Here is a 25,220-nt window from a genome sequence, read left to right on the forward strand (position 1 = left end):
CTATGAAAGTGTTAATCAAGAGGTATTTAAACTTTTAAATTATCATTAAATAGAACATTTTTAATCTTTGAATTTCTCTTCATCTGGATTAACCTGTATCTGTCACTAATGTTAGATTTATGATTTCATAGATTGTGCTTTACTTGTTATAGAACTGATTTTGGCTGTTTGGGTTATTTTTGTTGTTGTTAATAATAATAAACAATAGTAGTAGTGTATTAATTCCAAATGGTTTGACTAGGAAACTTCATTAACAAGATTCTGGAAAGACAGAAAACACTGGACTTCTATATGAAATACAATTTATTTGGAGCAATTATCTTCAGTTTACAACAGAAGCAACTCATGATCAATTGTCAGCAAGGAACTGTAAGCTCTAAATGCATAGTATATACTCATGTTACTAACACTAAAGATGCAAAGCCTGTCCTTGAAATCATGGCCATTAACTGGTATGTCCGCCTTCATCTATGCTTGGGGCCTGTTTTCTATTGTGGAATTAAGCTCAATCAATGCTTGTCTAGTGATTGTCACAGTCTTGCCTTATCCTTTTCTACACACAATTATTTGATCAGCCAAATGAACTCAATGGGCTGGATCCAGAGATGAGGCAGAGGAAGATATTCTGGCAGTGGCACTGTTCCATTATCTGTTGTGCAAGAGCTAGCAGAAGACACTGTGTGGCCTTGTACAAGTTTGTGCACAAGCAGCACACTTTCAGTTCTCTTTTCTTATGCTAACTCCAAAAAAGAACCATCTGAATATGTAAGAGACCTTCCACTCATTCATGGAAGGGCACCTCAGGATCCGATCCATTCACAATAATTGTTCTTAGATTTACTCATCAGGAATTTTAAAAATTGCTAACATTTTTAGCCTCTTGCTAAAGACATAATCAAAAGAGATAGTAGCTTGACTTTGATAGGAAGGTCCTCCGGAAAGAAAAATAAGAGTTCTTAAGACCCAACCAAGTAGAGAGGTGCTGCAGAGCCAGAAAGTCGCATTGTTCCCAGCACAATGGGGAGATTAGATCTGAGTTGGTAACTTCTAGAAATTGGAAGCTAAAAATTAGGTCTGTACCTAAGTTAAGGGTGAGTTCTAAAATGCAAAACATGAGCTTCCAAGCACCTTGAGTGTTTGTGTAGAAAGGACAGCAGACATTTAATATTCTGTAGCGCAGTACTTTTGGGCTAAGCTTGAAAAGTCCTACCCCTGCACCCAAGAGATTTCACAAATGGACTGGGGCTTTCCAGGTTCCCATGTGACTGCAACTCCTGGTCCTGCATCAGAAGTCACTTCAGAGGCTTTCTGAAATTGTTTTTTCAGGGTGAATAGGGGTCTATGAAGAGATCTGAGAACTCCCATGAAGAATGTTTGCTTCCCAGATCTTGCTTCATGCCTTTCCTCCAAATCCTGCATTGAGCAGGGGCTTGGACTCAATGGTCTTACAGGCCCCTGCCAACCCTGCTATTCTATGATTCCTCTGCTGGCACCAAATCTCCACCCACAGTTCTGTGAATCCTGTGTATGGTTCTTGAGTATATGTGGCACCAGCTGTGGGTTATTTTATATAGTAAGAGAAACCTGATTTTGCTCTCAACACTGCAATGAAAACAGACCACCTAACTACTTCCTGAGCAGAAAAATACCCTCATTCTTTGACATTCTTGGCTCACAGAACACTCTCATCATAGTTGCCATCTAACTACCTGTGCAATATGAGTGAGAAACCACCTGGGCCCCAATTCAGGTAAAAGTGACTCAAGTCTAAATCATGCTGGGCGTGATCCAGACTTAGTCACACATAGAGTAGACCAGCTGAAATCAATGGGACTTGAGTTAGTCATAACTAACTTAATTCCCATTTATTTCAATGGGACTACTCTAAGTATGACTAAATCTGGATCCAACCCACTGAAATTGATGAAACAAGTTAATCATGGCTGAACAAGTCCCACTGCTTTCAACAGGGCTGAGGCTGCAATCTTGTGTACATTTATTTGGAGTAAGCCCCATTTAACACAGTAGGACTTATTTCTGAGTAAACATGCATATAATTGTGCTGATAGTCATGAATAACTTTAGTTGGATCATATTTGTGGGATATGATATTTCCACTTGAAAACAAACAGGCTCACTATTCAGTGTCAAACAGCAAAATAATAGTAATAATTACAAAACGGATCTATTATTCTATGAAGCCCTTGGCAGAATGGGAAGATGAGCCTGTGTTCAACTTCATCCTCGTGCAGTCATTTAACATCCTCTGTATCGTCCTCAAAATAAGTGACTTGCGTTCCTTTTGAAACATATTTGATGCTTTCAACTTCCCCACCACCATTGCTTGGTTTCTGGAAGTGGATGGCAATCATATCTTCCACACTCTCTTCATCTTCCTCTTCTACCTTGATTCCTGTTAACAGGATGGTTTTCTTGGAAACCCCGGAAAATATCTGGTACAAAGAAAAAACACACCCCACACATTGCTTCCTTAAGCATTGAGGAATGCTTAAATTGATAGGGTGGAAATGCTGCCATTAAGAGGCAACTTCATTGTTCCTTTCATTTTCGTTTAAAACAAGACCATACCTCTGTGGTTTAAGGGCCAAACTAGACTTTGACCATAGATGTGTCTTTGCACTTAACATGAACTTCTTAAAAATACAGCTATGAGCTATGGGGAGGGATGGTGTTACTGATAATGATTAGGATTCCAGCACATGATGAGTGGGAATTTAAACCTTTCCTGCTGTGGCCTTGATGAGAATCACTCCTCCAAATCCATTAGTGGGGGCAGGGGACCAAATATTTTATTCTCAGCCCCAAGGAGTGCTTTTGTGCCTACTTTTTAAGGTAAGCACTGTCATGCTCTTTAGAGCTGCTAACCAACCAAAATAAATGTCCTCATATCAAGTCTCTATTAAAGACACAGATACAATGTCAGTGAGAGGGGACAGTGTTAGGGAGGACCTGGCCAGCACAACGAACAGTGGCTGTTCCTCCAGGGCTGGCCAAGTCAGGGACACAAAGGATTACTTGCCCAGTGTTGGGGAGAGCGGGTGTTCCACCCAGCACCAGCCAAGTCGGGCACCTCCTTCGTCCACCTCTCACCACCCCACTGGGCCATTCCCAGCACTGAGATCAGAGACAATAGTGGAGACTCTTCCAGGTGGCTCCATGGGCAGGATGTGGAACCTCCATGGGCCAGAGGTTCCAGATCCCCGCTACAAGGGAAATTCAGTCAGCCAAAGGAGGAAAAAAAAACATGTATAGACCCCAAAGTCATGAGATGTGCTTTTAGGTTCCTGATGGTGTGTTGTAAGTAGGGATGTATGAAAGTCACTTACCTAGGGTGACATTCGCGGTGGGGGGGAGGCGCTCCATCCCTCCCCCCGAAATTCTCTCCGGCCGGCTCCGCTCCGCAGAGATTCCACAGAGCCGCCAGCTGGGGCCACCTGCAGCCGGACATCCGGCCGCTGGGCAGCCTGCAGGGACGCAAATGGCGGCTGCTGTAGCTGCCGCCATTTGCGTCCCTGTATTTTACCGTGATAGGCTATGTAAACATTTACGTAGCCTATCACAGCAAAAAAACACAACAACACAGCGGATGCAAATGGCGGCAGCTACGGAGGCCGCCATTTGCATTCCCTTTTTCTTCGCTGTTTTAGCCTACGTAAATATTTACGTAGGCTATTATGGCGGAAAAAAAAGGGAACCCAAATGGCGGCCGCCGTAGCCGCCACCATTTGTGTTCCCTTAGTTAAGCCGTGATAGGCTACGTAAATACTTACGTAGCCTATCACGGCCTCCGCAGGGATGCAAATGGCATCCCTGCGTTAGCCGTGACAGGCTACGTAATTATTTACATAGCCTATCAAGGCTATAATGAGGAAGCGAATGGCGGACGGCATTTACAAGTCAGCACAGATGGCAGCAGGTAAGTGCTCCGTTTCGCGCGCCTTTCGGGGGGGGGGCTTCATTCCGCCATGGATTTCGGGGGGCCGGATGTACTGGCATTTGGCCTCACCGAGATCCTTGACGGAATTCTCTGACATCCCTACTTGTAAGTAAATGTGACTTCATTATATACACCTGATACTGAAGATCTCAGACCAATGGCTTGCCTCTAGATAGGACTCCTAGCCCTTATGTAATGCCTGCCTCTAAGGGCCTTGGAATGTGGGCTGTATAAAGTGGGAAGGGCATGGAATGGAGGGAGGAGGGAGTAAAATGCCAGCTGGAGAGGGAAGGTGGTTGGTGAGAGAAGAGGAGGAGGAGGCAGCAGGAGAGGGAAAGAGGAGAGCTGAGAAGGAAATTTAGGGAAACCAGCAGTGTGGTGGTGAAAAAGAGAAAGAAACAGATAAAGCAGCCTTCAGCTAGAAGAAGGGTGAACCTCCACAAGGAACTGGGACAAGCAACTGTTGTTGGTCTAGCAACATTAACACTGTGCTTTACAATGAACTGTGGCCTAAAGTTAGAGTTGTTGATATTTGATTCACAGTTCTACTATTTTCTTAATATTATTTACCAAACACTCTAAAGTTAAGTAAATACTGTTCAATATCTATTTTGTCTCTGGAGTGATTGCAATCTGCCTCTCCTCATCCTAATTATGGAAACCTGACACATTCCACTTATGCTTCATTCCCTGTTGCCACGCCCCCTGTGTGATATGTCGTGTGATGAAAAGTATTTTGGGGGAAGTGGGAGGAACAACAGGCAGGCTTATCTTTTATGATGAAGGCTACAAGCTTACCGCACTCACTTGGATGTTAAGTCCCACTGAACACAGTGGAGCTTACTTCCAAGCAAAGACTGGGCTCGTGGCATGACATGCTGATGGTTGCAAGTCCCAATTTGATTGCGATCTTCAATTAGCCATCCTGGCATTGTTTATTTACCTGAAATCTTTCCAGATTGTTCTGTATGATCGGGGAGACCATGATATTATGAATCCTTTCACTTGTATGGAAAGGGCATAGCCCAAAGTATCTCACAATATTCTTAGCATCTGGGGGGGGAAAGTAAAATTGAGAAAATAGTTTATCCAAAGAACTGTACATCTGAGACAATTCATTTTCGACAGAGGCCGTCTTCATGCGTGCTTCTTTATGTGTTAAAAGAACATACGAGGAGAGGAGAGCTCCAGCCCAACCCCTTCCATTGCTGCATCTGTCACCTTGGATACATGGAGGGCAACGGTCTGAACAGAAAAGCCTCCTTTACTCACGGAAGCTTTCCACACCCAGCATTCTTAATTGTGTGGAGAGCCCCTACAGTGCAGGAGGCTCTCCTGTTCAGAGGAGGGCTAGAGTTACATCCTACACTGCATATTAATAATTTCCATATGTACTTTAATAGTGTAAGTGCTCATTTAAATGAAGAACGGCATATAAATATACTAAATGAAGTTCATGGTGCAGAACAAAAATCACCCAGAATTCCTTCTGGTACTAACCATCAAGAAAGGGTCAGAACCACCATAATGCTGTGCCTCCTAGCCCCAGGCCACAGAGTCAGAACAGAAGGATACCATGATCAACGTTGTCATGCGTTGCTGAGAGATCCAGAAGGATCAAGAGGACTCCACCGTCAACACCCAGTCCTCTAGGCAAGTCATCCAATAGGGTGACCAAGATAGCCTCTGTCCCAAACCCAGGTCAGAGGCCTAGACTGGAATAGTAAGTCATCAGTTTCCTCCAAAACTACCTGGAATTGAGAGGCCAAATTATGCTACTTATCTGAAATCAATTCAACAATGATAATGTGCAAGCAACGCAGAAAAACGGGACGGGACCCTGTAAAGTTAGCTAGCAGAACCTTTCAGTAATTACCTATAGGTTGGCCAAATGTAATAAGGGCCATTTGGGACCGTTGGTCGTAAGTCACATTCTGCACCTCTCCTCCCAGTTTATTTTTGCAAAAATGCAGTTCCAACTTGTCTCTCATCCATTCCACAGGGATGTTTAGGTCTGGGATGTTAGAAACATTAAACTTCCTTTGAGAGATCTTCACATGGAGCTGAAAAACAATACAGGCTAATTTCAAAATTACACATGTAAAATAAAATCCAGAAGCATGGTCATATTAATTTACAGCAGCAAAAACATGCCATGATCATAGCAGGAGTTTTCATGGGCATGAACATCCTCCCATCATCTGTACAATGGCCAGCAAAAAGCTACGCAACTGTTATTCATTAATAAACTTTACTGTGACTATCAGGGACTAAATAATTTCTCAAATTTCAAGGTGGGAAGATTGTATGATGGGCTGAGGTATGATCAAGGATAGGGAGATATTACTAAGAAAAGAGCAGTGGCTGTCATGTCTAACACAGCTTTTACTATGTCAATCTTCCCAATCACGTGGAGAACACTGGACTCCAGGCACATCTGGTGCTGGTATGGAAACCTTAGGTGATCAAGAGAAACAATGCTGCCAAGCCATGCTAGATGTTGTATCTGGTGTGTGCCAATCAGCATGCAGAATTTGTCTACTATGAAAACTAGAAAATGTGTGGCCTGGCTCTGTGTCCATAAATGGCCTTCATAACTGACCTACAGACAACTCTTGACGGAGCTGAGATTTTAACCTTTGTCAGTAAGGTCTCAGTCCAATGCTTTGCCCACTAGGACACAGTATGCACAAAATATCTTACAAGATTCAGTCAGGGAAAATAAATGCTGACTCTTTTCCACAGGATTCCAGACACCTACAAACCAATGAGGCTGGAACACACACTACTTTAAATCCCCATCTAGTAGCTATATCTTTTTTTTCCTTCATTTTTATTCTAAAGTAAGTACAGAGCACCTGATCTGGATTGGGCCTATAGCAGAGTGGGAGGTTAAAGCCCCCCTAAACCCTATGCTATACTAGGGGCCCAATCCAAATTAGGTGGCCAGTTCCTACTCTATATTTAAAGTAAAGTAGTGTTACTCCGCACACTGTGGATACAGTTAGTGAGCAAGAGGCAGCCTGTGGCAAACCGGTTTTGTGGGATCGGTTCCAGCTTCTTCCTCCTGATGAAGTGGACAAGGTGCTTTCATCTGTAAGGCCGACCACCTGCTAACTTGATCCTTGCCCATCTTGACTCATTATGGGCTGCAGAGAGAGACTGGGTGAGGGGATCAGGGCGGTGGTGAATGCCTCCCTTGAGGAGGGAGTGATGCCATCAGCCCTCAAGGAGGCAGTGATAAGACCGCTCTTAAAGACGCCCTCCTTGGATCCCCAAGTTCTGAACAACTTTCACCCAGTCTCAAACCTGCCATTTTTGGGCAAGGTGATTGAGCGGGTGGTGGCGATGCAGTTGAAGGCACACTTGGAAGAAACCGATTATCTAGACCCATTTCAGTCGGGCTTCAGGCTTGGGCATGGGACAGAAACGGCCTTGGTCACCTTGGTGGATGATATGAGGAGGGCTCTGGATAGGGGTGAAAGCTCCTTCCTTGTTCTCCTCGACCTCTCAGCGGCATTTGATACTGTTGACCACGGTATCCTCCTGGACCGCCTGGAGGGGTTGGGCATTGGAGACACCGTATTGCGGTGGTTCCGGTCCTTCCTCTCTGGCAGGTACCAGAGGGTAGCACTGGGAGAGGAGGTTTCGGACCCGTGGCCACTCACTTGTGGGGTGCCACAGGGTTCCATCCTCTCCCCGATGCTATTTAATATCTATGTGAAGCCGCTGGGGGTTATCATCAGGAGGTTTGGGGTGCGGTGTCATCAGTATGCGGATGACACGCAGCTCTACCTCTCGTTCAAAACTTCGCCAAAGTTGGCTGTAGAATCCCTGTCCAAATGTCTGGAGACGGTGAGTGGCTGGATGGGGAGGAATAAGCTGAAGCTGAACCCTAACAAGACCGAGGTACTTTTGGTGGGAGACAAGAGGAGGCTGGGGGATGTTGACCTGGTGTTGAATGGGGTACGGCTACCCTTGAAAGACCAAGTCCGCAGCCTGGGGGCCATTTTGGACTCCCAGCTGTCCATGGAGGCTCAGGTGTCAGCTGTGAGCCGGACAGTGCTGTATCAACTCCATCTGATATGGCGGCTGCGCCCCTTCCTTCCTGACCATCTGCTCCCATCAGTAGTACATGCCCTGGTCTCCTCTCGTTTAGACTACTGCAATGCGCTCTACGTGGGGTTACCCTTGAAGATGGTTCGGAAGCTGCAGCTGGTACAGAACGCAGCGGCTTGCCTGGTTAAAGGCAGCCGCCGGCAAGATCACATCACTCCAGTGCTGAAGGAGTTGCACTGGTTACCAGTTGTTTTCTGAGCCAAATTCAAGATGCTGGTTTTGACCTTTAAAACCCTTTATGGTTCCAGCCCAGCCTATCTTAAGGAGCGCCTCCAGCAACACCAGACAGGCCGCTTAACAAGATCAGCCTCGCATGGCCTTCTCTCTGTCCCATCAGCCAGGACAGCTAGACTGGTAGGGACGAGGGACAGGGCCTTTTCTGTGGTGGCCCCCACTCTGTGGAACTCCCTCCCTAAGGAACTCCATCATGCCCCCTCTTTAATGAGCTTCTGCCGTGCATTAAAAACGTGGTTGTTCAGGCAGGCATTTGGGGTGGGTTAGGGTATTTTAGAAAATGTTTTTATTGTAGAATTTTATTGTTTTAAACTGTTTTATTGTATGTTGTACATCACCCAGAGTGGCTGGGTGACCAGCCAGATGGGCGATTAAATAAAATAAATAAATAAATAAATAAATAAATAAAATGTAATGTCTGTTTTGGCCCTTAGTATTAGAGTTCCGCTCACCAATACATACAAATATATAGTGTTAATACTGCTTTGGCGTGATGATTCAGTTACCTTAAATGTTACTCCTGTCTCCAGAGTAACAGGCTGGGCTCTCAAAACCATCTTCTCATTTTCCAGGTTCACAGTATGACAATGTTTTCTAATAAGCCCCTGGGCAACTGAAGGACAACATGTTAATAGGTTTCCGTAATTATGTGATCGCTAAGGGCAGATTCTTTACATTAGAGTTGGCTGCATATTTCTGGCTTTAAAAGCTCACTTGAGTTATGCGGCCATATAATCAAAATATGCGAGGAAGGAATTCACACAATGCCACAGCTGCAACATTTGTGTATAAGGGGATCACTGACATGTACTTCTTTATTCCCAGAAGTTGCTGCCACAGTCTTGCATCATTTCTCACTTCATATATACTACTATTCATATGACTAAACCACTTGAATGTTCTAATTGTCAGAGCCTGATGACGAAGCCAGCATCCCCAGCAATGGGACACTGCCACAGAGAGACAGGTATCTTTGAACAAATGTCCTTGAAAACCCTGAAGTCTTTTTCTTCCAATGCTGATAAACCCAGCAACACAGAATAGCGGACTGGCCCTCTCTTTAATTACTCTGTTGCAGCATTCCTCAACCTGGTGCCCTAAAGAGGTTTTGGGCTACAACTCCCAGCATTCCAGACCACTGGCCATGCTGGTTTGGGTTGATGGGAGTGGAAGTCTGAAACATCTGAAGGGCACCAGGCTGGGGAAGGCTGTCCTATTGGCTCAATGTGTCCCCTTATACTTCACTGTTGTCTCTAACAGTTGGGAGACTCTCTTGGACAGCGAATGCCTCTTTCCTTAGTTCCAACATCTATCTTAGCAACAACACTATTAATATCACAGCTGGTCCTTTCAGTAGGAAGACTGAAGCAGCTGCTTCAGGTGGCATAGTTGGGGCACCATTAAAGGGCATCAAATTGTAACTTATTTATTCTTATTTTTTTATGAAAGGGGTTGTGAGGATGAATTTTCTGCCTCAGGTGTCAAAATGTCTTGGCATGGACCACCTGCTTAACATTACTGCACAAATAAGTGGCCAACTGGGAACATGAATTGGCCCTAAGCTTTTCCTGCCAGAACAATGAGGGCACTTGCTTAACCCAAACTTCCTTCCTTAAAAACAAGCACTGCTATATTTGAATATTCACTGAACCGTTTTGTTCTTCAAATGTGATGAGAGCTTCTCCTTGGCTCAGCTTGAATGGGAGTTTTGTAGCTACATCCAAAAGGCAGGATATGTTCATATCTGCGTCTTCATTCATGACATTCTCCACCCGGGTAAATACCATTTTCTTCTCAGGTATGTATTTTCTGAGCTAATATTTTAGAACCAAAACAGAAGATGATTACAGAAAAACAATGTATTAAGATTCTGGTTAGAGAATAAATAAATAATATTTAGCTATTGGGTAGAAGGTGTTAATGGCACATATGTCCCAAAGTTTCTGCTTATTTGTAAGACTTAAAGGTGGCAGCAAATAAGTGCTCAGGAATAGGATATGATGCAATGACTGCAAATATGGGTCACAAATCATGACCTTATGGCACCATTACAGGTTTATTACTTGAGCACTCACTGGAGGCAGATTTAATTATGCAAACTGTTAAAGGGAGACTCCTGCATGAAAACACTGAATTACAACTTATTAAGAAATTCAATTTGATCACCTGTGGCTTGAATCAAGACAATGGGTTTTCACCATCCACCCCCCCTTCCCCCCTAGAACCAAATGTATATGACTGCCAGCTTAGAACAACGTTTCATGCATCTGACGAAGTGGACTCTAGTCCACAAAGCTTATGCCATAATAAATGTGTTAGTCTTTATAAGATGTCAAAAGACGCTTTGTAGTTAGGATTGGGGTTTCAGTTGCCTTCAATTTGAAATACAGAATAAGAGGTTGAACATGGTGCTGAAATTATAAGCAAAGGGGATCACTTTTTGCAATGGCCACCTCTGTGTTGTATTAGAAAGCTATAGGGTTTACCATGATTTGATGTTCAACATCTACATGAAACCACTGGGGGAGGTTAGCCAGAGGTGTGGGCTGAGGTGTCATCAGTATGTGGATGACACCCAGCTCAACCTCTCTTTTTCATCAAACCCAGGTGAGGCAGTGGCAGTTCTGAACCAGTGCCTGGGCATGGTAATGGACTGGATGAGGGCCAATAAACTGAGACTCAATCCAGACAAGACAGAGGGACTGTTAGTGGGTGATTCGTCTGGCCAGCAAAGTGACGTTCAACTTGTTCTGGAGGGGACTGAATTCCTCCTAAAGCATCAGGTTTGTAGCTTGGGAGTGCTCTTAGATCCAGAACTGTCACTTGAGGCACAGGTGGAGTCAGTGGCATGGAACACCTTTTATCAGCTTAGGCTGATATACCAACTATGCCCTTATCTAGGCAGAGATACCTAGCTACAGTTATCCATGCTCTGATAATGTCTCATCTGGATTACTGCAATGCATTGTATGTTGGGCTGCCTTTGAAAACAGTCCAGAAACTTCAGCTGGTCCAAAATAGGGCAGCCAAATTGTTAACAGGGACTGGCCAACGTGATCATATTATGTCAGAAATTTTCCAGCTGCACTGGCTACCAGTCCATGTCCAAACCCAATTCAAAGTTCTGGTATTAACATTCAAAGCCCTAAACAACTTGGAGCCAGGTTATCTGAAGGATCATCTCCTCCCATATGTACCTGCCTGGACCCTAAGATCATCTTCAGGGGTCCTTCTTTGGGATTCCCTGCCAAGAAAGCGAGGCAGGTGGCTACCAGGAAGACAGCCTTTTCTGCTGTGGTACCCTGGCTGTTGAATGAGCTTCCTAAGAGAGGCTCACCTGGTGCACACATTGTGCTCTTTCTGGCGCCAGGTGAAGATCTTTTTATTTTCCCAGGCATTTTAGCATTCTAATCTTTTAGTTCTGTTGTTTTAAATCTGCTACTGCATTTTAAATCTCTGCATTTGCTGCTAGGTTTTATTCTGGTTGTACTTTTATACTGTAGTTTTAAGCTTTTGTATTTTATGCTGTATTTTGTGGTTTTAATTTTTGTGAACCGCCCAGAGAGTTTCAGCTGTTGGGCAGTATATAAATGTAATAAATAAATAAAAATAGGGAGAGTCCAGGGGTGGGTCTTTTGATTTTATTACGGGCTTCCCTAAATTTATCCTCACATGGATCAAGTACTGCTTAAGCATTTGTTCTCCAGGGATAAATTTGCCCCCACAAATCCACAGAGTATTGTACAGTACAGTTAGTTCCTGTGCAATGCTATCCTCATAAATCTTGTGAACCTCTTTCGGGAGGGCGGGGTTTAAAACCAAAAGCAGAAATCTTCTGAAATAAATGAATAAATAAATATTTTCTTTGGCAGCATTTAAAAATTATATTACAGTTGCAGCCCACCCTTCTACCAAAGAGCTCAGAGTAGTATTTTAGCCTCACATCAATCCTAAATAGTTGAGTTAGGACCTTTCTCAAGGCCATCTGCATACCACACTAGATGGGTTGCCAGTTAGCCTTAAAGGTGAGTGAGGATTCAAACTGGATTTCCCACATCTAGATCCAACATTCTAGCTTCTATAATACACAACAGCGGGAGAGGCTCTTGGCCTCACGTCCCGCTTGTGGGCTTCCAACAGACATCTGATTGGCCACTACAGGAAACAGGATACTGGACCATATAGACCCTTGGCAAGATTCAGCACAGCTCCTTGTGTTCACTGATTGCACTCGTCCAATGCATTGGGAAGAAGCTGGGAGCAATACCACAATTAGGCTGCAATGCCATGCCCACTTACTGGGAGTAAGCTCCATTGAACTCAATAAGATTTATTTCAGACTATAGGATTGCGGCATTATACACCTAAAATTGCCTACATGAACCTGGCAAGAGATAACAGTAATGAAGTTTTTAATTTGTAGTACACAACAAATTCACAGGAACAAGGAGGGGTAAACTATTTTTTTTTCCTAACCACAAGATGGTAAATTGAGATTAAGAAAATCTGAAATATTCTTAAAATACGTTTTATGCTTCAGACAGTCCAGTTCAATTACCATCTCACCCACATTCCCACCATCTCATCCTGCTGAATAAAGTTATGCCCCCTTTGAAAGTTAAATGATAAAATAGAAGTTACCCGAAATCTCCGTGCCTGCTTTCCACACGTAGCATTCCTTGCTGCAATCTTGGCTTTAAGGATCTCAATTTCCCTTCTCAGTTTTTTATTTTGCTCATACATTGAAGAAAGTTCCCTCTGCAAAATATGAGAGAAGATTAAAATATCCATTAACTGGGCATGCCTGATGTTGAAAGGAAAAAAAAAATTTTTTTTACACATTTAATCATTTGCTAAACACTACCAACAACCTGGCAATCACTTTAAAGCTAGAATCGGTGCAAACATTTTTTTTTTTAAACTAGCATTTTTTTGTACCCGAACTATATCAATAAAATCCAATGTAACTGAACCCCAAATCCGTTCAAAACTAAATTAGACAGATTCAACTTTCCTTACAATGTCTTAGAGGTAAATGCCTTTGATACAGTGGAGCCTCCCATGAACAGAAGCAATTTCAGAACCATGTCTGACACCTTTTGCAAGACTCTGCTTGCTCTTTGCTTGGGTGTTTATAGATATTTTATGCTTAATTTCTATATGAGTTTTTGGGTTATATTTTTAGCAATGTATGTGAGCTGATCTGCCTTACTAGTTCCCCTGTTTTACATGTTATCAACATGGTCTAGGGAAAGGTAATGTAGCATTTGTATATTGTTGTTGTTCAGTCGTTCAGTCGTGTCCGACTCTTCGTGACCCCATGGACCATAGCACGCCAGGCCTTCCTGTCCTGCGCTCTCTCCCGGAGCGTGCTCAAGTCCATATTCATTGCATCGGTGAGCGTTTGTATATATGCATATATAAAATGCATTTTAAGTTTTAGCATAAATCTAGAGCTCCAAGTTGTTTTATCACGTAAAAAATCTAGTGTTCTGAATGCAGACATCCTGATTTTGTTTATCAATCACAGGATTGTCACTCAATCCCAAGCTTCACTTATTTTGAACATATTCACCTATCTATGAATTTAAGAACTGAATTCCTAACTTGTGTTTTTGATCTCAGCATTAATCCAGAGTAAACTCAGGAAGACAAGCATGCAAAATACTACAACTGGAGGTTCCTGCTTTATTGTTACCTTCTCATGCAGGGCATGAATTATCTATGTGAGGCACTACTATTTCTGTATGCCTAAGGCTTTTCAGAAAAGGACTGCTTGTACCATCTATCCAGATTTCCTGAATGACCTAAACCCCTTATCTTATTTTATTCTTTAGAATAAATCTGGAGCCTGGGAGACAAGGGGCAGAATCCAATGGGGTAAGAAGAGCCATGCTGGATTGGACCAAGGGTCCATCCAGTCCAGCATTCTGATCACACAGTGGCCAACCAGCTGTCAACCAGGAATCCAAAAGCAGGACATAAGCGCAATAGCACCCTCCTACCCATGTTCTCCAGCAACTGGTGTACACAGGCTCACTGCCTCCAGTACTGGAGGTAGCATACAGCCATCAAGACAAGTAGCCACTGATAGCCTTTTCCTCCAGGAATTTGTCCAACCCCCTTTTAAAGGCTTCCAAATTGGTTTCTAAATTTCATCACTACATCCTGTGGTAGCAAATTCCATAATTTAACTACTCGCTGTGTAAAGAAGTACCTCCTTTTATTTGTCCTGAATCTCCTACCAATTAGCTTCATGGGATGACCCCAGGTTCTAGTATTTTGAGAGAGGGAGAAAACTGTCTCCCTATTCATATTCTCCTCACCATGCATAATTCTGTAGCCCTCTATCATGTCTCCCCATGCCCTCCTTTTTTCCAAGCTAAACAATCCCAGCTCTTGTAACCTTCTCTCATCGGGGAGATGCTCCAGCCCCTCGATCACTTTAGTTGCCCCTTCCTGCACTTTTTCTAGCTCTACAGTATCTTTTTTTAGGTGACCAGAACTGGACACAGTATTCCAAGTGTGGTCGCCTCATTTGTACAAGTATGATATTGGCAGTTTTATTTTCAATTCCTTTTCTAATTATGCCTAACATGGAGTTTGACTTTTTTACAGCAGCCACACACTGGGCTGACATTTTTATCAAGCGGCCCACCACAACTGCCAGATCTCTTTCTTCACAATCCCTTTTCGTTTTAACCACCCTAAATAATTTGGTGTCATCGGCAAACATGTCCACTTCACTGCTCACTCCTAATTCCAGATCATTTATGAACAGGTTGAAAAGCATTGGTCCTAATACAGATCCCTGTGGGCCCCCACTAGTTACTTCCCTCCATTGGGATAATTTACCATTAATTCCTACTCTTTGCTTTCTGTTCTTTAACCAGTTACTGATCCCTAAGAGGACCTGTCCTCTGATTCCATGACTACTAAGTTTGTTCAGGAGTCTTTGGTGAGGGACTGATGCCCCCACTAATTCTCTTACACGTCACCAATTCCATTGCACAAGCGGCATTTATCGCTTGTGTGATGGTGATTTAGCGCTTCCAGGATAACCCGAAATTAGCAGAAACGCTTGTTTCTGGAAGGAGGAAAGTAGGTGAAGCTCACGTAAGGAAGCGCCAAATCTCTCTTGCGTAAGCAGCGGGCCCCATTGGGCAACAGAATCAACAGGACGCACTGCTTGCATAAAGGAATCGGCAGGGTGTAAAGGAATCGGCGGGGGGTGCAAGCGCCCTGTTGGATTCCGCCCAAACTCTTCCTAGCCCCTAAATTCCCTTTAGGCCCTCAACCCCGAAAACATTGGTTTTATACAAATAGCCGGTTTGATTTTTTATTTTATTTATTACATTTCTATACTGCCCAATAGCTGAAACTCTCTGGGTGGTTCACAACAGTTTGTACTGCATGGTTTCTAAATTAACATTACAGAGGCCTTTTAGATACTAGATTAGTGCTTTCCAATCTTTACTGCCCCTGCATAGAGCCACTGTAATGCAGAGGCATTTCCAGCAGCAACTACATCATGGACAGGGAACCTCTGGCCCATAAGCCAAATCTGGCCCTCCAGGCTTCCCCATACAGCCTGTCAAGCTGCCAACCCTTGGAGAAGGGAAAGGGGAGCAGGCTGCCATTTCAAGACACTCATGATGCCTGGAGGCAGCGGCTAATACTGCTGCACCCACCTTGAAACAACAGCTACTGAAGGCTACCTGGTGCCTTGAAATGGTGGCTACCAATGGGAAAAGCAAGGGGTGAGTGAAGCAGTGGTAAGGAGGGAGCTGCTCTGACAGTCTGTGTGTGTGTCTGTGTGTGTTCTGTGTACGGCGGGGGGAGAAGAGGGAGAGTGGGGGTAGCTTCACCCACACCTGGGCTGTGACAACACCCACTGCTAGCATGCAGTTCCAGACAGTTCCTGGAGCCAAAAGAGGTTCCCGAACCCTGATCCTCATGATAATCATTAAGTTTGACCTAGCCATAAGGTAATTGTGGGCACATTGTTTTAAACTTTGCTTTTTTTAGTTGTTCTAAGCTTGTTAAGATTAAAGTTTGTGTCTCTTTCACAAAGCACTCCACTGCACAAAGAACACCTAGATCGTAATGAAAGCAAATCTGTTGTGAATGCAAGGCCTCACTCCAGGGATATGAGAGAGAATAAAGAGTGCCTCTGGGCATGTTCAAAGGACATTTCCCTCACTTCAAACTAACCACAACCAGCCGCCTATTATTGGGCTGGTTACCAGGATTTCCAAGGCACAGATATTTCAGGTTTAAGGCTCAATTCCATTCTGTAAACACCTACATCTCCCCATGACAACCATTTTGCTCTTTTCTTGAAATGTTAGTGTATTAATTAAGTTCTCTCCATACCTTACGGTCCTCCTGTACTCTCATTTGTTCCTTATCCATCTTATTTTCTAGATCCTTTAGCTTTCTTAATTCCTCTTCACAGTTTCTTTTCGTCTCATCCGCCAAAAGTTTTGAAAGAAGCATGCTGGCCTTTTGCTTTTCAGCTATTACAACCCTCTCCTTGGAGATGCAAAATACATTAATGAGTTTCAGAGCTTCAAATGAAACATCACTACTAGGCTTTTTAAACAAGTAACTGGTTGTCACAAATAGCCTATGCAAACATCTCATACTGCCATCTGTGAATGGCACATGCTCCTAAGCACTTACCTTCCATTTTTCTAGTTCTTTAAGTTTCTCAGCCAAAATTACAGGTACACCTGAAATCTCATCTTCCTTCATAGTCTACAAAACAAAGTATAAAGGAATATTTATCTCCATTTTGGAGAATAAAGTCTATTTTTTCATTCTTGCAAACAATTACAGAGTTGCATCTCTTGCCAAATACAAAATCAACCTACATATAAAAACAAAGCCCAATGACACTCCCAAACAGTTAGAAAACATATAAAAATTACGGCGGCAAGCTTTCATTTGTTTAAGTGGAACTACATGAGTTACCTACAGCATTTGTCCTCAGCATTCCCAGTTCTGTAAGATTTTCCATCTCATTTGCAAGTGCACCTGGAATCTCATCTTTCTCAGCGCTCTATAAAACACAGTCAGAAATACATAAATATTTGGTATTATATAAACATTAGGGGTGCAAGCTTTAATGTATGTAACTGAAACTGCACGAGCACTTACAGAATTTACCTTCAATGGTTCTAGTTCATTAAAATTTTCTGTCTCATTTACAAGTGCTCCTGGAATCTCACCTTTCTCTGCACTCTACAAAACAGTCAGAAATGCATGTTATGCATCAAATAAAATTTAGGGGTGCAAGCTTTAATTTATTTATCCAGAACTGCATGAGCACTTACAGAACTTATCTTCAATTGTTCTAATTCCTCCGGATTTTTCATCTCATTTACAAATGGCCCTGGAATCTCACCTTTCTCCATACTCTAGAAAACACAGTCAGAAATGCTATATAAAATAAAAATCAGAGGTGCAAGTTTTAATTTGTTTAACTAATAGATTAATCAACTAAGACAGGAATCATATGGTCCCTGGGCAAGGGACCACAGGATTGTTTGGATTCCCCCTTCTGAGGTCAGAGACAGTGCTCCAACCTTGGAAAGGGGAGTCGGAGACCTGACCCCCATCCCTCACAGCTGGCACAGAAAGAACCATACCATCTGCCCTCAGAGCAGGAAAGGATGGGGAGGAGAAGAGACCTGAGAGACCAGGATACTAGTTAATCTGAGCCTCTTCCAGCCTCATTCCCTCCCCCTCTGAAGCATCATTACTAAACGGACTAAAAAGCCTATCTAGTGAAATCTGCAGGCCAGGACAACAGGGAGCAATCACCTCCACCGCTCCTCCCACCCTGCATTGGATGATTGGACGCCTTCAAGTTCAGGGGCTTTCAATCACTGAGGGTTCGATAGGTAGGATTGCATCCTAAAGCTGTCTGTGAGTGTTTTACAGTGAATGTCCGAAATGAGGTAAATACTGAAGTTCACATCTCAACAATGCCAGACAAATGTTGTGGGAACATACGCCAGTGAATGCGCTTGTCACATACATTGGTGAATGCTGACTATCAGCTGACTGTCAACACTCAGTGGTATATCACTGAATGTTGGATGTTCACAACGTTCATCTGGAATGGGATTTTTAACATTCACATTTGAATGTTGACATTCTCCAAATTGCAGACATTCACTGTAATATAATGTATATATCTAGGCATAATTTCCAGTACCCAGACTGTCATCTTCTTCTTTGCACCAGAGAATAATCTTCTCATAGAGTTTTATTGCTGTATCAAATTTTCCATTGCAGATTAATTTCTGGTGATTGGTACTGTGCAATTGTAACTGAAAATGCGGTCAGTCATGTTTTAATAATCTTGCTTAAGGCACAGTTCTAATGAACTTGTGTGCAGCAGGCGTGGGCAACTTGTGGCCCTCCATGTGCTGTTGGACTGCAACTCCTATCAGCCCTAGCCAGCATAACCAATGGTGAGGAGTCACGAGAATTGCAGTCCAACACCATCTGGAGGAACACAAGTTGCCCATCCCTGGTGTAGACTCTACATGTGATGTGGGAACCAGAAGACTGTGCCATTTCCAAACTCCCAGGATGTCCACACTGGAAGTCATGTTTGCTTAGGGCATGGCTGGGCAACCTAGCAGTCCAACGACATCTAGAGCGCAACTCCTATCAGCCCGGACCACTGGCCGTGCTGACTGAGACTGATAAGAACCGTAGTCCAACACCTGGAGGGCCACTGATTCCCCAGCTCTGGCTTAGGGTATACACACCTGAAATCCAACATATATATAGGTACATTAACACACATAAAATCCAAGATTGATAGACTATAAGCCTGAGAAATTCAACTGGTCCTGAAGGCTGAGCAGAGGACACTTGGTAGGTGAGAGGGGTGAAATCCTATTTGCTGCACATAAACATAGCCTCAATGAACCCAGAATTTCATCTGAACTAGGCCTAAGTTCCTTGTCAAATCAATTTGAAAAGAATGTCCACAAATGACATTTACCCTAACACAATTTGTACTTGCTTTAAAACGCTTCTGAGGAAATAATCTTTGGACATCTTTTACACTGGCCCTAAGCCTGGTGTGTAGAAATACTAAGACCAATAGTGAAAAACTCATATCCACTTGAGTTAAAACAAATCTTTGAGATAGAAATCCGCTGAGGGAGAAAAACCCTCCTTGTTTTCATTCATAGATTTTCATTCAATATGAATCATTAAAACCTAGACAGGAAAAAAAATCATGAGGTAATTTTGTCTGTTGAACTGTAAAGCAATGGATATGGAGAATATTCAGAATAGCTTCCAAAGCTCTATCCAATCTCTTTCAAAAACATCTTATTAATACAGATTCCACAACTGCATGTCACTTAAGCAAATATTTGTTTTAAGTAGTTGTAAAGAATATGAGAAAAGAGACTATAACTAAAAATAGATCTGTTTAAATAGCAAGCATGATGGCATTGTCTGTGTATATTATCAGTGCAATCATCCTTTGATGAGCAGGGCTGACATGTTAAATTAATTGGAGTATGAAGTCAACAAAACAAAATACAGCATATAGGAATCTTTCACTACAGCACAGTCTGGCTAAAATAAACCATACTACCTGCCACACTTTTTATGCTTCTTTGTTGTGCACGTTTATTTATTTATCAAATTTGTACTCTGCCTTTCTGCACCAGCTGCCCAAAGCATAGAACAACAATATACAAAAGCAATCCAAACAATATAAAAAAAGGTTTTAAAAAAGTTAAATACCAATCAGTATTAACAGCACCAGATTAAAAACAGCAAGAACAAATTAAAAAAGCCAATGAGGAACCAGAAGCAGAAAAAACAAATCACCTCACAGTGCACTGAAGGTCAGTCTACACAAGAAGGCCTTCACATGCCCGGGGCACAAACATTACTTTAAGTCCGTATCCAGCAGGTACGTCTTTTTTTCATTTTTACTCTAGAATAGATTGGTGGGGGGAGCTTTTAAGACCTAGGTTGGGCCCCTTGTACCTACTCTATAGTATAAATGATAGGGGGAAAAAGATGTCTCTGCTAGATATGGATTTAAAGTATTGTGTGCTTGGGCCCTGAAAGACCCACAGAAAGAGGACTAAACAGGCCTCTCTAGGAAAGCCGTTTCAAAGCATATGCAAACTGTGACTTCATGAAATCTTACAAGATTCTTCACACGGTGATTACGCTAATATGGAACTAGCAAATTCCAATTTCCTGATTGCACATGTACATGTAAGTATATAGATGGTGGCTGTAGCTGTCATACAGGAGGATCTACAAACAAGTTTCACACTCTTCTTTTACTACCTGGAAATGCTTTCTGTGGAGGAAAATCATGAGAGAAGGTTCACTTGGACTCCCTCACACAAGTGAATGCATGAAGGGGCTAAGGGCCCATGTTATGTAGCCTTGCCTCACCACGCATTCTGTGGCTGTGTGAAGGAGTCCTACATCTCATAGAGTTTGGCAAGGATTTCTCATAGAATCATAGGGTTGGAAGGGGCCAGCAAGACCATCGAGTCCAACCCCCTGCTCAATGCAGGAAGCCTGATTCCCAGGTGGTCTCCCATCCAAGTACTAACCAGGGCTGACCCTGCTTAGCTTACGAGATCAGACAAGATCAGGCGCATCCAGCCCTTTGCTTGTCTGTACCACTGTGGGCAGATAGGGCTCCTCTATGCATGGGGGAATCCTGGGCCAGCCAGATTCCCCCATGCGTACAGGAACCCTACACACATACGAACTATTCACACAACCGCTTATCGGGGGGGGGGGGGTAGCAGGGTATTGAAGCTGGAGTGAGGCTGGGGTGCATGGTGGGGGCAGAGCTACATGGTGCAGCCCTGCAACCCCCTAACATGTTCATCTGACCCACGCAGTACCCTAATGTTTGAAGCAACATCGAGTCATCACTAGAATCTGGGTGAATCGTTCTCTCTGTTTCAGTTCCCTACCAGAATAGTAGCAACAGCGACTTACTTTACAGGGCTGCTGTGAGGAAGAAAGAGATTATTGTAAAGTACTTTGTATAGTTAAAATGTGGTGTATAAATAATTAGTAATAATTGCAGAACCCTCCCACCAAGTAGAAATTGGTACAACAGTATGTCACTTCTACTGGAGACAAATACATCGAGATAACAAGCGTTCTTCAGTTTATATACAGAGAAAGACAGCAAGGCATTTAAATAAGTGGTAATAAGTTACTCACTGACAGACACCGCTTACAGGATAGTACAGAGAGAATGTGTTGAATAATGAAGGGAAGCAGTTTCTGGGCCTTGTCATGTCTCTAACAGGCCCAGCAGTCCACTTTAAATTGTGCAATAAACACAATCAGCACACTCTGGAGACCTTGGTCTGGGGCTACACCCAGCAGTGTACACAGATAATAGCGTAAAGCCTGTGTAGGCTCTACAGACTTAATATCCCGGAGGAATTTGGTTTTCCTTGGATGCTGCTTGCACTGCACAGCAAGCTTCCATCTAGAGGAGCTGTCACTAGTCAGTTCTAGTATGCTCCTACCTCCTCTCCCTTGCTCACACTTTCTGGCCACCACAGCAAGGAGGACAGGGCCTGCGGTGCTGCCTAGAGAAAAAGCAGAAGCAGTGGACCTCCAAACGTTTTGGTCTACAACTCCCATGATATCTGCCCACTCACTCTCCCTCCGGATGGTATGGCTTGGTCATGGAAGGAGCAGCCAACTCATCCCTTCACTTGCCCAAGGCAAGTAAAGTAACTTATTACCATTCAGGATCCCCCTCCACCTCTCCATTTTTCCTCGGAGGCCGGACTAGAGCCCGGGTCTCTGGAGTCTCAGACCCATACCCTAACCACTATGCCACACTGGCTATTAATGGTTGCTCAGCCTTTCTTGCCTTAGCAGCAAGGACTGGCTAAGCTTTGGCTCACCTCTGATGGCTCACCTGATGGCTCTCCCTCTGGAAGGCTCTGCCTCAGGGGTGGGCAACTTGTGGCCTTCCAGATGTTTTGGCCTACAACTCCCATGATCCCTCACCACTGGCTATATTGGCTAGGACTGATGGGAGTGGTAAGCCAAAACATGCCCACCCTTGCTCTACCTGCTTGCACGTCCTTTCTCTTTGGGTGATGCAGCAAGAAGGACTGGGCCCAGCAGGGCCATACAGAGCAACTGAGCATAAGAAGGCTGAAGCACCAATGGCTGGACAGAGCAGCCTCCGCCTCCGCCCAGTGAGAGAGGGTGAGCGAGCAGGCAATGTGGTGGGGAGGACAGGACTTGTTGGGACCAACCCCACAACAGTGCCACCCAGAGGGAGACCGCAGCTAAACCAGTGGGAGGTGGCTCCTCCTTCCAAGACCAACCCTTTACTGGCGGCGGGCAGAAGCGGCTGCTCACGATCTCTCTCTAGGCCAGCCTTCCCCAACCTGGTGTCCTTCAAAAGTTTGGGCCTTCAGCTCCCACCAGCCCCTTGCTAGCACAACCAAATGCTGGAAGTTGCAGTCCAGAACACTCGGAGGGCACCAGATCAGGGAAGGCTGCTCTAGAGCAGCCAGCCAAGTACCTGGTGATTATGGGAGTTGTAGTCCAACACATCTAGACGGTGCCTAGGCGAAGGCTGCTCTAGGCACTACCATGGGCCCAGTCCTCCCGGCTGTCGCGCCCAGAGAGGGTGAGCAAGAGAGCAGGGAGGAACAGCCCTTTCCTTTCCTTAGCACGCAGCAGAGCTTGGGGGGAGGAGAAGGTAGGGGAGGGGTCCCTGGCTGGGGCTCCCGACTGCAGGGCACGGCAAGGCAGGAAACGAGGCTGCCGTGTGCTGTCTGATCGGCTCTCTTCACCAGCAACAGCCGCTTTTCCTTCAGAATAAAGGTGGCCACGTTACGCACGCTTTTGGGGAAATGCACAAATAACGCAACGGGCAACGTCCCCCTCAGACTGAGAACTTACAGCAAAGCCTTTGCCAAGAAGGAAACGCCTTCTTCGGCTTCTCGCCTTTCCGTTTTGTCAGAAAGGTCCCCCGCCACCACCGCGGGCGAGGAGGAAACCGCTTTTAGTTTCGTTTTCCAGCGCCGCCGCAGAAGTTTGCAACGCGAGCCCGATCGGTGGGTGGGGAAACAAAGGGGGCGCCGCGACAGCGTGCGAAGCCGTTTTCACACACACTTACAGGGGGGGCGCTGCTGGCGGGGCAGGGGGGATCCGCCTGCATCCCTGGAACGGCCCCGGAGGGATCCTCTTCGATCATCAAGGAAGGAGAGCGGAAAGTTGCCGCTGCCCTTTGCTGGAAGTCACGTGCAGGGAGGCGGGAGCGAGACCTTGCCGCGAGATGTCCCGGCCTCCGGCAACTTCAGAACAGCCTCCTCCCGTAGCGTTGGCCTCAGTTTTGTTTTCGGCTTGTCCTCCAATCCGAGGCTGGCGCCTACTAGGTAGCGCACAGGAGGGACTCCTTAGTCAAGCATACGCTACTTGCCCTTATTCAGGATTCAGATACAGACAGCCCGCGTAGGATTTCAACCGCCCCGCCCTTTCTCAGCAAGCTCTGCCCTTCTCACAGCTGCACACTGTGGGAGAAACCATTGCTCAGCAGCTGAGCTCCTGTTTTGTATTCAGAAGGTCCCTAATTCGATCAGCAGCACCTCCAGATTTTAAAAAGGTATCAGATGGTGTGTGATGGGAAAGGCTTCTCTGCCTGTCAGCCAGTGGAGAGTCGACGGCTGCGAGTTAGAGCAGGCAATGCAGGACGAGATGAACCTGGTATAAGGTCATTTCTCCTCTGTGTCTTTGTTGGCACATCGGAATTTCACATACCCTCAGTTTATGTATGTATTTATTTGCTACATTTCTATAGTACTCTCTGGGCAGTTCACAACCATTGAAGCCATAAAATACAGCATGAGCCATAAAATACAGCATAAAACATAATTTTAATTACAATTACAGTATAAACCAAAGTAAAAACCAGCAGCAATGTAAAGATGCATTTGTTACATATTTTTTTTAGTACATTTCCAATCTACCCAAAAGCTAATCTCCTCTGGCGGATTACAACCAGTTAAAAAACTAAAATGCCATTTTAAAATGCAGTTAAAAATACAAAATGCAGTACAAATATTTAAAAATACAATACAAAATAAACAGCACAGGAATCAGTAAAACAGCCATAATAACCTAGAACTAGGCCACTAAAATGCCTGGGAGAAAACACAGTTCTTTGCCTGGTGCCAAAAAGATAACAACTTAGGTGCCAGGCAAACTTCTTTGGGGAGTTTATTCCATAAGTGGGGCGCCACCACTGAGAAGGCCCTCTAGCCACCTGCCTAGCTTCCTTTGATAGGGGAACCCAGAGAAGGGCCTGAAGATGACCTGAAAGTCCAAGCAGGTGCATGTGGAAAGGGATGTGCCTTTAGATACTCTGGTCCCAAGCTGTTTAGGGCTTTAAAGGTCAACTCCGACACTTTGAATTGGGCTGGGAAATGGACTGGAAGTCAGTGCAGGTGACAAAGCAATAGCATTGCATGGTCAAATCGGCCACTCCCAGTTAGTAACCTAGCTGCTCTATTTTGAACTAAATGAAGTTTCTGAACCGTCTTCAAAGGGAGCCCCACATGCAGCACATTGCAGTAATCCATTTAAAAATACAACAACAGATTTAAAAGCAATAAAACTGAAGAACTAAAATGCGTGGGAGCCTAAGGTCTTCACCTAGTGCCACAAAGACCGCAATATAAGTGCCAGGCAAGCCTCTCTGGAGAAGGCATTCCACAACTGGGGTGCCACCACTGAAAAGGCCCGATCCTTAGTAGCCACCCACCTCACCTCATTTGTTAGAGGCACTCGAAGAAGGGCCTCTGAAGATGATTTTAGGGTCTGGGCAGTTGTATATAGTTCACACATT

The 25,220-nt window shown here is 44.3% G+C and overlaps 1 protein-coding gene across 10 annotated transcripts; it reads right to left on the reverse strand.

Moving 5' to 3' along the window:
- Positions 1-285: 285 nt before the first annotated feature.
- On the reverse strand, positions 286-23,626 carry NMI (N-myc and STAT interactor). Of its 10 annotated transcripts, none has more exons than XM_084810575.1 (12): positions 23,493-23,626; positions 17,650-17,733; positions 17,483-17,557; positions 17,292-17,375; positions 16,997-17,071; positions 16,688-16,846; positions 12,953-13,069; positions 9,963-10,125; positions 8,818-8,924; positions 5,835-6,021; positions 4,902-5,011; positions 286-2,453 (listed from the first exon to the last, which is right to left on the reverse strand). In XM_084810575.1, exons 1-12 carry the CDS (start codon positions 23,568-23,570, stop codon positions 2,253-2,255), a joined length of 1,440 nt encoding a protein of 479 aa, XP_084666701.1. In that variant the 5' UTR covers positions 23,571-23,626; the 3' UTR covers positions 286-2,252. The 10 variants fall into 10 exon arrangements, with proteins under 10 accessions (XP_084666701.1, XP_084666694.1, XP_084666743.1 ...); XM_084810568.1 differs by having other exon boundaries at positions 17,474-17,557; XM_084810617.1 differs by having other exon boundaries at positions 17,650-17,755.
- Positions 23,627-25,220: the final 1,594 nt, after the last annotated feature.

The sequence above is a fragment of the Heloderma suspectum genome, chromosome 1 (genome assembly GCF_057233095.1).
Source record: "Heloderma suspectum isolate Gila_16-S chromosome 1, 16-S_ref, whole genome shotgun sequence".
NCBI lineage: Eukaryota > Metazoa > Chordata > Lepidosauria > Squamata > Helodermatidae > Heloderma > Heloderma suspectum.